At 49.7% G+C, this 14,098-nt stretch overlaps 1 protein-coding gene across 2 annotated transcripts in view; it reads right to left on the bottom strand.

The window, feature by feature from the left end:
• Positions 1–1,663: 1,663 nt before the first annotated feature.
• The window catches only part of NUMBL (NUMB like endocytic adaptor protein), a 23,395-nt gene continuing 10,960 nt past the window's right edge, over positions 1,664–14,098 (bottom strand). The window contains exons 7-10 of one of the 2 annotated variants that reach the window (XM_021700939.1): positions 10,526–10,715; positions 7,110–7,415; positions 4,109–4,231; positions 1,664–2,839 (exon numbers count right to left, since the gene is read on the bottom strand). In XM_021700939.1, the coding sequence (XP_021556614.1) occupies positions 2,226–2,839; positions 4,109–4,231; positions 7,110–7,415; positions 10,526–10,715 (1,233 nt within the window). In that variant the 3' untranslated portion in view covers positions 1,664–2,225. The remainder of the gene's footprint in view (positions 2,840–4,108; positions 4,232–7,109; positions 7,416–10,525; positions 10,716–14,098) is intronic. The other variant, XM_021700940.1, reaches the window with a different exon arrangement.

Here is a 14,098-nt window from a genome sequence, read left to right as displayed (position 1 = left end):
GCGTGGTTTTGGGTAAAGATCAGCCTGTGACAGGGAAGACGGTTTTGACTCTGTCCCGGATTTTCTGTGTGCTGCGTGGCCTCAGTTTCCCCATCAGTCCAAACGCTCGAATCATCTCTGTCCGAGTCCTAGGCCCTTTCTAACCCCTCTCCCTAGTCAGCAGATTGCAGAGTTGAGTTGCTGAGATTGCCCCTTCTGGGCCCGGCCCTGTGCTGTAGCATTGAAGTGACTGAGAGAGATCCACGCTCACCGGTGACCTCACTCACAGTCCAGTGGGGGCCCAGATAGCGACAGCGCAGAATGGGGCAGGGCTAGGACTGAATGAGCTCCAGGAGGGGGGAGCAGGGGGCCCAAGTGGGGAAGGGTGCTCCTGACTCAGCCTGAAGGGGCAAACTTTGAAAGGATTTGTCTAAACTTTACAAGGATTGGAGGGGGGAGCAATGGAAGAGGCTTCCTTTCTAAGAAGAGGTGATATTGGAACCAAGGCCTAAACAATGAGTAGCACTCTCTAGGCAAAGGTGCTGTCAGGAAAGGTGTTGTAGGCAGAGGGACTGGCATCTGCAAAGCTCGGAGATGAGAAAGCATGGGTCATTTCCAGCAGAGTCCTTTTTCCCTCCCTGGGGATCCCTGGGTGCCCTGGCAGAACCATCTGGCATAGGTCCCAGAGTCCAGGGTCCACACCTGCTTGATGGGCTGGAAACCCTTAAGGGCGGACCTTAAGCTTATTCCCTTGCAGCCTGGTGGTTTAATGATTGGCCTTGAGGTTGGCCAGGAGCTGGGTTCATCACAGCTTCCCCCCGCGGATCAGGTGTGTGGCCTTGGGCAAGTGACTGAACTTCCCAATCCATCAGCTGGGGGTGTAATACTGGGTTTCACAAAATCAGACACCTCATTTTCAAGAGCTATAAAGAATTAAACATGTAATTTGTATGTTACCTATTTTAAAATATATAACTTGTAGATGATATCAAGGGACCCAAGAAACAAGAGACTTAAAAAGCAACATGCTGCCATGTCAGATGACACTTTGGCCTAAGTTACAGAAAATGCACTTGACCAAACAAGAATTTTCCAGCTCAAAGATCTGTTCCAAACCTGGTTATTGAAAATTTCCATACTGAACTAAAAAAAATACATAAAAATAGCATTTCAATACTGAACTGATTAGAAGCAGGTTATAATTTTTTGAATTCCTTGGTTCAAAATCTGTAAGAATTAGAAATTGGGGTGATTAATTTTGGGTCCCCTTTAATACCCACCTCTCAAATGCTGGGTCAGCATTCCCTGCTATCATGTTATGACTCAGAGATTATGGTGCAGGGAGACCCTTTTTACTCCCTCTTGTTTTAAGAGATGGCTCAGGAGGTAAGGTTCTGCCACCACACCATTCCCCCCCACCCCGACACACACCCCGCTGTCCCGAGGGCCATCATTATATTCTTCCTTTATTGGCTGTCCTTGTATAATACAAATCTGTAAGTTTAGATACAAAAAAATCTGGAAATAAAAGATAGAAAAGTACCCGCCAGGCACCCCCCCATTTGTCCCGGACCCCTCCCCAGCGGGCACTGACGTGAGGTAACTGAGCATCTCCTTCCCCTTCCTCCTACCCCTCCTCTTGGGCCCCCAACTTGGCCCCCGCCCCCATGAGACCTTGGCCCAAGGAAGATGTGCCCCCCCCGAGTGGGGGAGAGGGGTGATAGGGGTGAGCACAGCATTGGCAGTGAACGCAGCAGGTGGGCAGAGGGAAGCCCTTTGCTTGTGCTGTGCATGGGAGGGGATGACCAGACTTGGGGTGGGCCCTCGTGTGGGGCCCAGAGGAGTCCCAAAGTGGGCATCCCTTTTCCATCCCACCCAACACTGGAAGGTGGAAGGTCAACAACAGAAACTGGGATGTGTCGCTTGAACCGAGGGCACTCAGTGGGACTGTGGCCATCCCACTGTGTCTGGGGTGGGGGTGGGGGGTGGGGGGAAGGGCATTGCCAGCTTAAGTCTGGCAGTGAAATGGGTCCCGTAGGCAGGCCGGGTCCGTCCCTGAATTCCATCCTGTCGCAATCTGGGCGTACAATGTCGGTTCTGTAGTGGTTGTGGGGGGTGATCAAGAGAAGGGGCTAGAGGGGGTGTTGGGGGGGCACAGCCCCAGGGACCGGGACTAGGGAGAGGTTGGGCCTCCACGCCCATGTGTGGGGCACCCGGAGATGCTGGGGCGGGCAGGGCGGCGCGGGCTACAGTTCAATCTCGAAGGTCTTCTGCAGGTCGCCCGAGAAGGGGTTGGAAGGCTTCTCTACAGCTGGTTTGCCTTCTAATGCTGCCCACTGGGCCTCAAAGGGGTCCAACTCAGGGGCCGGGGCAGGGGCCGGCTCCGGGGGCCAGGGTGCCCCATTGGGGCGTGGGCGGGCCTGGCCCCCGGGGGCAGTGGGCATGGCCGGGGGCGGGAAGGCTCCGGCTTTCCCGAGCAGGGTGGCGGGCTGGGGCTGGAGCTGGGCGGCTGAGCAGAAGGCGTTGGCCACCATCTGTGAGGGTGTGATGCCCACCACGGGCACCCGGGGCATGGGCGGGTAGCCCAAGCCCGGATAAGCGGGCACAAAAGGGGGCTGCATGTGTGCGGGCGGCAGGAACACGGCCACCTGGGCGGGCGCGGCATCGAAGGGCCCCACGGGGGCGGGGAAGGGCTGCAGGGCGGGGGCTATGGGGGGCACGGAGGCTGCTTGCTGCTGCTGCGCCTTGGCCACCTGGGACACCTCCTCTAGCCACCTCTCGGCCTCCGAAGGGGTCCGCTTATGCCCGGGCTGGAAGGCCGCTGCAGGGGGCACGGAGGACTCACCCCAGGCAGAAGTTCCTAGAGAGAGGAGAGGGGACAGTTGAGAGATCCCTAGGCTGGGGGTTGGACCCTGCAGCTGTGTGCTTTGCATCCAGCTCTGCTCCTCACTAGCTGTGTCGACTTCGGGGCAAATGGCTTAACCACCCTGCACCACGGAATGGTTCCGAAGTGCTCAGAAAACATAGTTCTGGGATTCTCAGGTCCTAAGATGGAAGAGTATGGGCGAGACTGACAATCACCAGCCCAGCTTCCCTTCTGACTGGAGAGTGCCAAACTTGTTACTAAATTTTTTTTTTTTTTTTTTTAGATTTTTATTTATTTGTTAGAGAGCACAAGCAGGGGGAGCTGCAGGCAGAGGGAGAAGCAGGCTCCCCACTGAGCAAGGAGCCCGATGCGGGACTCGATCCCGGGACTCCAGGATCATGACCTGAGCCAAAGGCAGCAGATTAACCGACTGAGCCACCCAGGCATCCCGTTACTAAATATTTTTAATAGCACCCTTAGTTCTGATTATTTTGACAATGTATCGTTTTGGGAGGCTAGGATTCTAAGATTGCATGGATCTTTCTCAGAGTGTACTGTACCGTTCCAACATAGTGAGCAAGGTTCGGTGGTTTTAAGGTTGTGCTTTCGAAGATTCTAGAGTCCTCAATTTATACTGCAGTTCCAAGGGCTTCCGTGGTTCTAGGATAAGCTCATGGCTCTAGGGTGATTCCAAGGTTTCGTGGTTCCCAATCTGGAGGTTCTAATATCCTGTGATTCTAAGGCTGTAGGTTTCTAAATTTTATGGTTCTGAGACAGGAAGGTTTAAAACTGATCCCGTGGAGGGCGCCTGGGTGGCTCAGTCGTTGGGTGTCTGCCTTCGGCTCAGGTCATGATCCCAGGGTCCTGGGATCGAGCCCCGCATCGGGCTCCCTGCTCTGCGGGAAGCCTGCTTCTCCCTCTCCCACTCCCCCTGCTTGTGTTCCCTCTCTTGCTGTGTCTCGCTCTGTCAAATAAATAAATAAAATCTTAAAAAAATAAAATAAAATAAAATTGACCCCGTGATTCTAATGTTACCTCCCGGTTCTAGGATGAACCCATGGCTCTGAGATGACCCTGGGATTCTAAGATGATCCAAGGCTCGAAACGGACTCCATGGTGCGAGGATGGTCCCATAGCCCTTAGATGATCCATGGTTCTAAGCTCGTGGGACTCCCAGGTTCCCGGCGTCCGGGAGGTAGCCCTGACCGGGGCTGCAGGCGGGGCACTGCCGGGTGGCTGCTGCAGGAGCTGGGCTGGGCTTACCTGCTGAGGCCGGCGGTGGCCCGGGTGCTGGGGCTCCGGGGCTGGCGAAGGATGAGCTGATCTGTGTGCACAGAGCATTGATGCTATCACTGTCGCTGCCACCGGGAGGCTCCATCTCGGGCACTGGGAAGTCAGGGAAGGGTGGAGGTCAGCGAAGAGGGCCGGGCCCTGCCCTCCACCCCGTGCCCTCAGGTGGCCCCCTCTGACGACCTGGGATCGTGGGGTGTGTGGGCCATGGGTCCACTCTGCGGTAACCAATCGGCCGTGGCCATAAATAGGCTAACTCTGTGCAGATGGTACACCTGAGTGACACAACAGCCAAGTGGTATGGGACATGTGCTGGCCAAGAGTCACAGGGACCCCCACACCAAGGAGGACCTCGAGATCTGGGTATGGCTACAAACCAGAAGAGATATTTTAAATGTTTACCAATATATATTAGTTAAAAATATGTCCAACCACATAGACGGCAAGAGGACTGACTTGTCAGGATGGATGTTGGCCCCATTGTTGTGCACCGGCTGGGGATCACTTGTCCGGCTTTGGGTGGAGAAGCGGGGCCCTGTCCACCACCCCTGGCCTGGCCAAGAGCATACATCATGAGGGCAGAGATGCACCTGTTCCAGCCAGCCAGGAAAACCTGAGCGGGTATGGTGGCCTCACAAGGGCTTGGGATGAACAAAGGTGTCATCTGAATAAACAACAGAGGGGCGCCTGGGTGGCTCAGTCGGTTAAGCGTCTGCCTTCGGCTCAGGTCATGATCCCAGGGCCCTGGATCGAGCCCCGCGACAGGCTCCCTGCTCAGTGGGGAGTCTGCCTCTCCCTCTCCCTCTGCTTCTCCCCCCACTTGTGCTCTCTCTCTCTCTCAAATAAATAAAATATTCAAAAAATAAAAGTGTCATAAATGCAGAATATTAAAAAAACCAAACAAACCACACCAAACAAACGACGGAGAAATACCAGTGGGGTGTGGTGTCTCAGCAAGCGGTTGTCTCCAAGCGAACCTGTGTGATGCTCCGATGAGCATCAATAAGAAATCGGCTGTAGGGCTTCACAGGTGTGATGTGGGGGTGCCCAGGTGGGAAGGGCAGCGGTTTCCAGGTCAATTCTAGGATGACCGGATTAGTCCAAATGGGTGTGCAGCTTTCTGAGGGTGTGACATCTCAGGGTGACCAAAATCCAGGCACGTGGCGTCTTGCTTGTGCTTCCCAAGCGTGAGCCAATCCAGCCACCCCCGTGTGACACACAAATGTTTTTGCAAGCGCGTGTGAATCTGAGATGTGACTTTCGAGTTTGCGTGAATCCGGGTGTGTGGTTTGTGAGTGTGTGTACCTCCTCGTGGGCTATCTGGATACATGCCCAAGTGTGTGTCAATGGAAACATCGGCTTCTGTGACTTCGGAGGGTGTGTGACTTCTGAGTCACATTGAGTGTGTGACTTCTGTGTGTGGCACCTGTGACTCCTATGGATCTGAAAGTTCTGGGGGGCAGATCACACCCAAGCAAGTGTGCCACTGGTTCCAGGCGCATGAAGCTTCCAAATCAGGGGCAGCCAGGGAGCGTGCTCATGTCAGGCTGCATGAGGACAGCAAGCGCGAGGGTGTGTGACTGCCGAGGGACGCTGCAGGACAGGGAGCGCTTGTGCGTCACTCTCAACCAGCACTGGCATCTGCTTAGCAGTCACCTTTGGGAGCGGCCCAGCCTTCCGGACACAGATCAACACCTCCCACGCCAGTCCCCGAGGCCATAAGAGGTGGGTGTCTCCGATCTGGCATACGGAAGCAGGAAAGCGGGCCAGACCCCGTGACTTCACGGACAGCTGGGAGGAAAGGCAGCCCTCTTGCCTGTCTCCCTCGGGCAGAACACGGCACTGGGCCACCTCTCTTCCCCCTTTCCCACGCAGACGTGGCTTTTAGATCATGACCTATGCCACCTCTCTCTTCTTTTTCTGGCCCGTGGCAGACATGAGTAATCAAACACGATGCTTTTTCCCCACTGAACTCTGCTCGCCTTCCCCCTCACCTGGCCAGACCTCATGGCTAAGAGAGAGCACTGGTCCTTGCAATTCCATCTCCCCTTTAAGAAAAACAGAACAGCTCCATTGCCTCTCCCAGCAGCACCCAGAGCAGACATGGCTAATCGATGATGATGTGTCCCCTCTTTCTTCAGCACTGTCCCTGGAAGACATGGCTGGCCAACGGGATGATGGGTGCTGCCTCTGCCTGATCCTTTGCCTGCCAGTGACATTGCAAACCCGTCACTATGCGCCTTGACCCCTGACCCCCATGCTCATGTGTGCTCTTCACCTCCTGTCTCCACTGGCCAAATTCTGGGAGCCCCTCCTTGAGCTAACATAACTTCTGCTGCTCTCTCTTCTCCCTTATCCATGGCAACCTTCACTAATTAATCATATGGTGTGCCACCTCGCTCCTTTTTCTTGCTCATGGCAGACCCTGTCAGGAGATCGTGCCATATGCCGTCATTCTAGTCTCCCTGCCTCAGGCAGACATTGTTAACCCGTCGCAATCCTCCCTTTGTCTGAGCCTGTATCCTTCATCTAGCTAGATCTTATGGCTCCAATGGCCAAATGCTTGGAGTCTCAGCCTCCACCTGAGCAAACAATGGCATCTAGGCAGCTTCTCCCCTCTCCCGAGCCCCTGGCAGACTCTGCTAATCAATCGTGATGAAAGCCACCTCCCTCATGTCCCTAACCACAGCAGACATTACGAATCGATCGAGGCTTGTGCCATCCTTCTGCTGTTCCTTGCCAACAGTAGACATTGCTAATCGATCATGATTTATACTACCGCTCTCTCCCTTGCTGGCGGCAGATGCCGCTAATCGCCAATCGACCACGATGTGTTCCACCTCTCTTTCCTTTCCCCTGGCAGACAGTGCTAATCGATCAAGGTGTATACCACCTCTTCCCTCTCTGGTGTTCACTACGGACGGCGGTATGGTATTGCTCCTGATGTTCCTTCCCGCTGAGCCCCCGGGCTCACCTGTGCCCTTCACCTGGAAGTCAGTGCGGCGCTGCAGTGTGGATGGCAGCTCATTCAGCCGTAGGCTCAGCTGCCGTTTGAAAGGTGAGTTCTTCTGGCTGAGTGCCGGGAACCCACGGAAGGAGCCCTGGCGAACCAGCTGTTCCAGGGGGGCGTGGCGTCGGGGGATGGCGGCCGCACTGGTGCCTGCAGCCACTGGGGTGCCCGCCTCACCCTTCTCACCGGGGGATGTGGTGGCCGGTGTCGGGGACACGTGCCCAGGCTGGGCAGGGCCGGGCGCCGCAGTTGGGGCAGCTGCTGCCTCTGCTGGAGACATGGGGGAGACAGGTGGTTAGATACCCCACCTAGGCATTCGCTCCTCTCCCACCAAGTCCCCTTGATCATCTTCCAGTGCTGCCTTCCTCACCCACTGTGTCCTGCCTGTCCTCACGACAGGCTGGTCAGAGCCCTGAAATGTCTCTCATCCCCACCACGCCAGTACCGCCTGCCCCAGGAGGCCCTCGGGGATTCCTCCTCCAACCTCACCTTATGGGTATCTCTCGCTTTCTGTCCCCAGTCTGGCTTTCTTTGCTGCTTCCGCTGTTTTCCCTTCTGAGACCTTCTGTCTCCCTTTCTGATTAATTTAACGAACACGTATTTGGTGTGTGACGCATGTATCAGGCATTGTTCCAAGTGCCTGGCAAGTATGGAGTCATTTGATTCTCGCAACTACCCAGTGAGGCTGATATGAGCATTATCCCCATTTTACAGATGTGGACACCGAGGCCCAGCAATGGTAAGTGACTCTGCTGAAGCCACAATGCTAGGAAGGGGCAGGCTGACTCCAGTCTGTGTCCTAAACGAATACCCTAATCCTGCCTCTCCCTCTGGCCTGCTCTCTCCACATCATGCTATCTTCCTGTCATTCTGTCTGCAATTCTTTCTCTCCACTTCCCACCATTCTTCCCAACTCAGGTACTTTGCCCCTTCCTCCAGTTGCTACTTAGCATTCTAGACCCAGCTTGGCACACTTCTTCCTCTGGGGAATTTTCCAGATTATTGCAGCCCCTCCATTCTTTGTGGAAAGTGCGCACTGCTCCGTCACTCCTAAATTGGAAGGAGCTCCTTGTCGAAGGGCAAGCACGGTGCCTTGAGGCTGTAAATCAGCGCATCTACAGCGAAATGCTGAGTGGTGTGTTCAGCAAATCATACCACACTCTGTAAACTCTCATTTTGCTGTGTAAGCTGTGAATGCCTTCTACATTGCAAAGTACCTAGAAATGATCACATCCTTTGGAAACAGCAAAACCCTTTGCAAACTCTAAAGTGAATGCACGTTCCTTGTAAATGCCAACAGCCTCTATAAACATCTGTACACTGTGAAGAACCGTGGACCCAGTTTGTTCTTTTGTAAGCACTAAAACATCATATACTCGATCAGGCCCACTGTTAACTTCATTTTGTCATCTGCTTGGCAGATGGTAAAATACTTTACAAATTCGAATAGATGATGTAAACAGTAAAATACTTTGTAACCTGTGAAAAACTTGTGAATTTGTTAAGAGGTATGTAAATGTAATTTATACAAAGAAATATACTCTGGACGCTCTAATATTCTAGTGATAAAAACTAACTTTTTAGTTAGAAATATTTTATTTTATTTTTTATTTTGTTTTGTTAGAAATATTTTAAACTTACAAACAAGATGTAATCATGGAACACTGAGCCCACATGTTCTCCTAATTTATGCTCCCCACAGTTAACTCATTTGATCTCTCTTCCCTTCCACAATTTTTTTTCCTGTACCGTTCAAGTGCAAATTGTAGGCAACGTCCTTCACTCTAAAACCTCCAGCATATACCTCCTAAGAACAAGGACGGCCTCCTCCAGAACCACAGTACAATTAAATCCAACGTGGGTACAAGACGATGAGCTAATCTGTGGTCCGTGTTCCAATGTCCCCAACTTTCCCAATCATGTCCCTTAGAGATGCTTTTTATAGATGGAGATCATCTAAGATCCAATTCAGGATCACACTGTGCATTTATTACTACTTGTCAAATCTCTTTAGTCTCCTTTAATCTGGGTCAGTTCCCCACTGTAATTTCTTTGTAAATTTTAAGCAGTGTTTTCCAAAAATTTAAAAACTAGAATCCACATTAAAAAAAAAAAATACTGTGACTCAGAACACAGTATACTTATATTTTAAAAAACACACTGTTTTAGGGGTGCCTGAGTGGTTCAGTTGGTTAAGTGACTGACTCTTGATTTTGGCTCAGGTCATGATCTCAGGGTTGTGAGATCGAGCCCAGTGGAGCCCACTTGGGGTTCTTTTTTTCTTTTCTTTTTTAAGATTTTGAGAGAGGGGCACCTGGGTGGCTCAGTTGGTTAAGCATCTGCCTTCAGCTCAGGTCTGATCCCAGGGTCCCAAGATCAAGTCCCCAATCGGGCTCCCTGCTCAGCAGGGTGTCTGCTTCTCCCTCTCCCTGTGCTTCTCCCTCCCACCCCGCTTCTACTTTCTCTCTCTCAAATAAATAAATAAAATCTTAAAAAAAAAGATTTTTTATGAAGCACCTAGAATTTTTCAATTAAAAGAATATATTCTCTGGGTTCTGCTATGGCCCAGACAGTGTTAAAAAAATTTTTTTTTATTTGAAAGACAGCACAGGCAAGAACGAGTGGGGGGAGGGGCAGAGGGAAAGGGAGAAGCAGACTTCCCGCTGAGCAGGGAGCTTGATGCGGGACTCGATCCCAGCACCCTGGGATCATGACCTGAGCCGAAGGCAGACACTTAACTGACTGAACTACCCAGGCACCCCCTTGCTTGGGATTCTGTCTCTTTCTCTGTCTACCCCTGCTCACACTCTCTCTCTCAAAAAAATAATAATAAAAACCACACTGTTTTAGAATTTACAAAATATTTGCCACTAACCTAGAATGTTAGAGATTACCAGATATTTTTCTTGATGGCAACCCAAAGTAAGAAAAACCTTTTACACAGTAAGCTGTCTCACACACACACACACACACACACACACACACACACACACACACACACACGCAAAGACATACACTGAAATAAAAGTATCATTGAACTACATTTACCTTAATACATTCAGCTAATCTGATATTTTCTGTTCTTTTCTATTTCAGTTTTTTTCAGTGCCAGCCAGCCACAATCCACCAAGCTGACTTCACAAGCCATTAACTGGCCTTGATACACAATTTGAAATGCCTCCGAGCCTCCCTGACTTAGCAGATAATGGAGCGCTGGTGAGTTTTGCTGGAATCTGTGGCCTGCGCACTATTGCCCAATAGAAGTGAGCTCTGTAAACTGTAACCAAACCCTGTGGTTGGTGCTGTGCTTTGTAAAGTGCAGACTCCCCGGGCTTCTGCCGCTCTCCCCCCAAACTGGATGCCCTCTGGGCAGCACCCACCTTTCTTTTTCTCGGGGGCCTCTCGCTCAGTGGGCCGCCCGCCGCCGGACAGGCGGAAGGAGCCCTCGCGGGCGAAGCTGGTGCGGCTGGCGTCGAAGGCGGCTGTGACCCCGCATTCCTTCTCCCGCCGCTGTTTCCGCTCTAGGCAGGCCGCAAAGGCACAGCCCACGGCGTGGCTCAGCCTCTCGCCCTGTGGGAAGATAGGTCAGGCTGGGCGTGGAGAGGCGGCGTTGTGCAGGCCGGACGCCAAAGCCCTGGGTGCCACCCACTCGGTGTGTCGGGTGATCCTGGACAAGTCCCCCGCCCCCACCTCGGGCCTCCGTGTGCATCTGCACCCGGAGGGACACAGATGACAGCTCCCAGTGAAAACAGCCAGAAACAAGAGTGCAGTGCTGTATGGCTCCCTTTATATGAAGTTCTAAAACCAGCAAAACTAATCTATGGTGAAAAAAGTCCGAAGCGTGGCTGTTCCTTAGGCAGGGGTGGGGGTGGGAACTCACTGGGAAGGGGCAGGAGGCTTGGTTGGAGTGGAGGAATGTTCTAGGTCTTGATGGGGGCTTGGGTTGCACAAGTATATGTAGTTGTTAACATACTTGGGTCTGTGCACAGCATGTATTTGACTTTAAAAGAAAATGAGTGGGAAATGAATTCTACTTCACGGTATGCATGCTCGAAATGTCTGGGGGAAGTATTCCGATGTCTGCAACTTTGAAATGCGTCAAAAATGGGACGGACAGATGAGCGATAGAGTAAGCACAGACAGACCTAATGGCAGGATCTGGGTGGTGGGTGTACAGGGGACTGGTTACCATACAAGTCTTTCGGCTTCCCTGCGTGCTTGAAAACATTTTGTCATAAAACGTTGGGGGTGAATACAACAGCCCCCATTGAGTGCCTACTTGAGAGGCTCCAAGGCCACAATGATGCTGGCTTCCTGCTTTCCAGCTGTGTGTTCTCAAGAGATCCACGTAACCTCTTGGTGCCTAAGCCTCCTTGTCTGTAAAATGGGGGCCCTAATGGCACTCACTTAACAGGGTTGTTGCAAGATTTATCCATGAACTAATATATGCAAGGCATACAACACAGGGAGCCAGCCCAAGAGCCAGGCACAGGGAAACACCACAAAGGTGTCCCAGTAAATCTGTCCATCCTTTGTTGGAATCCTCACAATCATCCCAGGATGTGGATATGCTTATGAACCCATTGTATAGACAAAGAAACTGAACCTTAGTCAACACACCCATTACAATAAGCGAGTGGCAGAATTAGGATGAGAATGAGATTGATCTGACTTCTGTTTCCTAACCACGATGCTCAGCCACCTTTTAAAGATAAACTTGGGGACAAAAATCCTCAACAAAATACTAGCAAGCTAAACTCACCAGCACAGGAAAAGGGTTATGCACCATGATCAAGTGAGATTTATCCCAGGAATGCAAGGTTGGTTCAACATATGAAAATCAATCAGCATAATACACCACATTAACAGAAAGATGGAAAAAAGCCACACGATCATCTCCATGAATGCCGAGAAAGTATTTGACAAAATCCAGCCCCCTTTCATGATAAAATAAAAAAGTTCAAATAACTTGGAATAGAAGGGAACTTCCTCAACCTGATAAAAAGTCACAGCTAACATCATACTCAATGGTGAAAGAGTGATAGCTTGTCCCTAAGAACAGGAACAAGACAAGGATGCCCATTTTCATCACTTCTATTCAACGTTGTACCAGAAGTTCTAGCTAGAGTAATTAGACAAGAAAAAGAAATAAAGGCATCCAAATTGGAAAGGGAGAAATAACATTATCTCTATTTACAAATGACATAGTCTTATATATAGAAAATCGTAGAGAATCCACGAAGGAACTATTAGTGGTAATAAATGAATTTGGCAAAGTTGCAGGATACAAGATCAACACACAAAAATCAGTTATACCTATCTACACTAACAGCGAACAATCCAAAAATGAAGTTACAACAATCCCGCTTACAATAGCATCTAAAATAATAAAATGGGGGCGCCTGCGTGGCTCAGTTGGTTAAGCATCCCACTCTTGAATTCGGCTCAGATTATGATCTCAGGGTCGTGAGATGGAGCCCTGGGTCAGGCTTTGTGCTGGGTGTGGAGCCTGCTTAAGATTTTTCTCCCTCTCTCTCCCTCTGCCCCTCCCCCCCATGTGCATGCTCTCTCTCTCAAATAAATAAATAAACAAAATAAAATAAAATAATGGTTAGGAATAAATTTAACCAAAGAAGTCAAAGACATGTATGCTGAAAACTAACAAACACTGCTGAAAGAAATTAAAGAAGACCTAAATAAATGGAAATACATCCCATGCTCATGGATTGGGAGATTTAATATTGTTAACAATAGCAATATTTCCAAAGTGGTCTATAGATTCAATAAAATCCCCACCAAAATCCCAAGAGATTCTTGTAGAAATATAAAAGCTGACCCTAAAATTCACATGGAATTGCAAAGGACCCAGAACAGCCAAAGTCATTTTGAAAAAGAACAAAATAAAAGAACTCACACTTCCTGATTTAAATAGCACTCCAAAGCTACCGTAATCAAAATAATGTGATACTGCCATAAGGATAACATATAGATCAATGAAATAGAATTGAGAGCCAGATATTGATCTACACATCTATGGTCAATTGATTTTCGGTAAGGGTACCAAAACTTCAATGGAGAAAGAACAGTCTTTTTTTTTTTTTTTTTAAATATTTTATTTATTTATTTCACAGAGAGAGACACAGCGAGAGAGGGAACACAAGCAGGGGGAGTGGGAGAGGGAGAAGCAGGCTTCCCACGGAGCAGGGAGCCCGATGCGGGGCTCGATCCCAGGACCCTGGGATCATGACCTGAGCCAAAGGCAGACGCTTAACGACTGAGCCACCCAGGCGCCCCGGAGAAAGAACGGTCTTATTAGCAAATGGTGCTAGGACAACTGGATATCCATATGGAAAAAATAAAGTTGGACCCCTACTTCACACCATTTACAAAAATTAACTCAAAATGGACCAAAGCCCTAAATATAAGAGCTAAAACTATAAAGCTCTTAGAATAAAACATGGAGTAAATCTTCATGACCTTAGATTTGGCAATGGATTCTTAGATATGACACCGAATACACAAATGACAAAAGAAAAAAAGATAAATTGAACTTCATCAAAATTAAAAACATTTGTACATCAAAGGACACTATCAAGAAAGTGAAAAGACAAACCACAGAATGGGGGAAATTTTTTGCAAATCATAAAACTGATAAGTATCTAGTATCCAGAATATATAAAAAGTTCTTACAACTCAACAATAAAAAAACAAACAACCCAATTAAAAAAAAATGGGTAAAGGATTTGAATAGACATTTCTCCGAAGATATACAAATGGCGAATAAACACATAAAAAGAGTCTCAACATCATTAGACAGTAGGGAAATGCAAATCAAAACCACAACGAGATACCACTTCACACCTACTAGGGTGGCTATAATTTTTTTTTTTTTTAATTTGACAGAGAAAGTACAAGCAGGGGGAGCAGCAGGCAGAGGGAGAGGGAGAAGCAGG

The sequence above is a fragment of the Neomonachus schauinslandi genome, chromosome 16 (genome assembly GCF_002201575.2).
Source record: "Neomonachus schauinslandi chromosome 16, ASM220157v2, whole genome shotgun sequence".
NCBI lineage: Eukaryota > Metazoa > Chordata > Mammalia > Carnivora > Phocidae > Neomonachus > Neomonachus schauinslandi.
The sequence above is the reverse complement of the archived record's forward strand: the minus strand, read 5'-3'. Positions and strand labels throughout refer to the sequence as shown.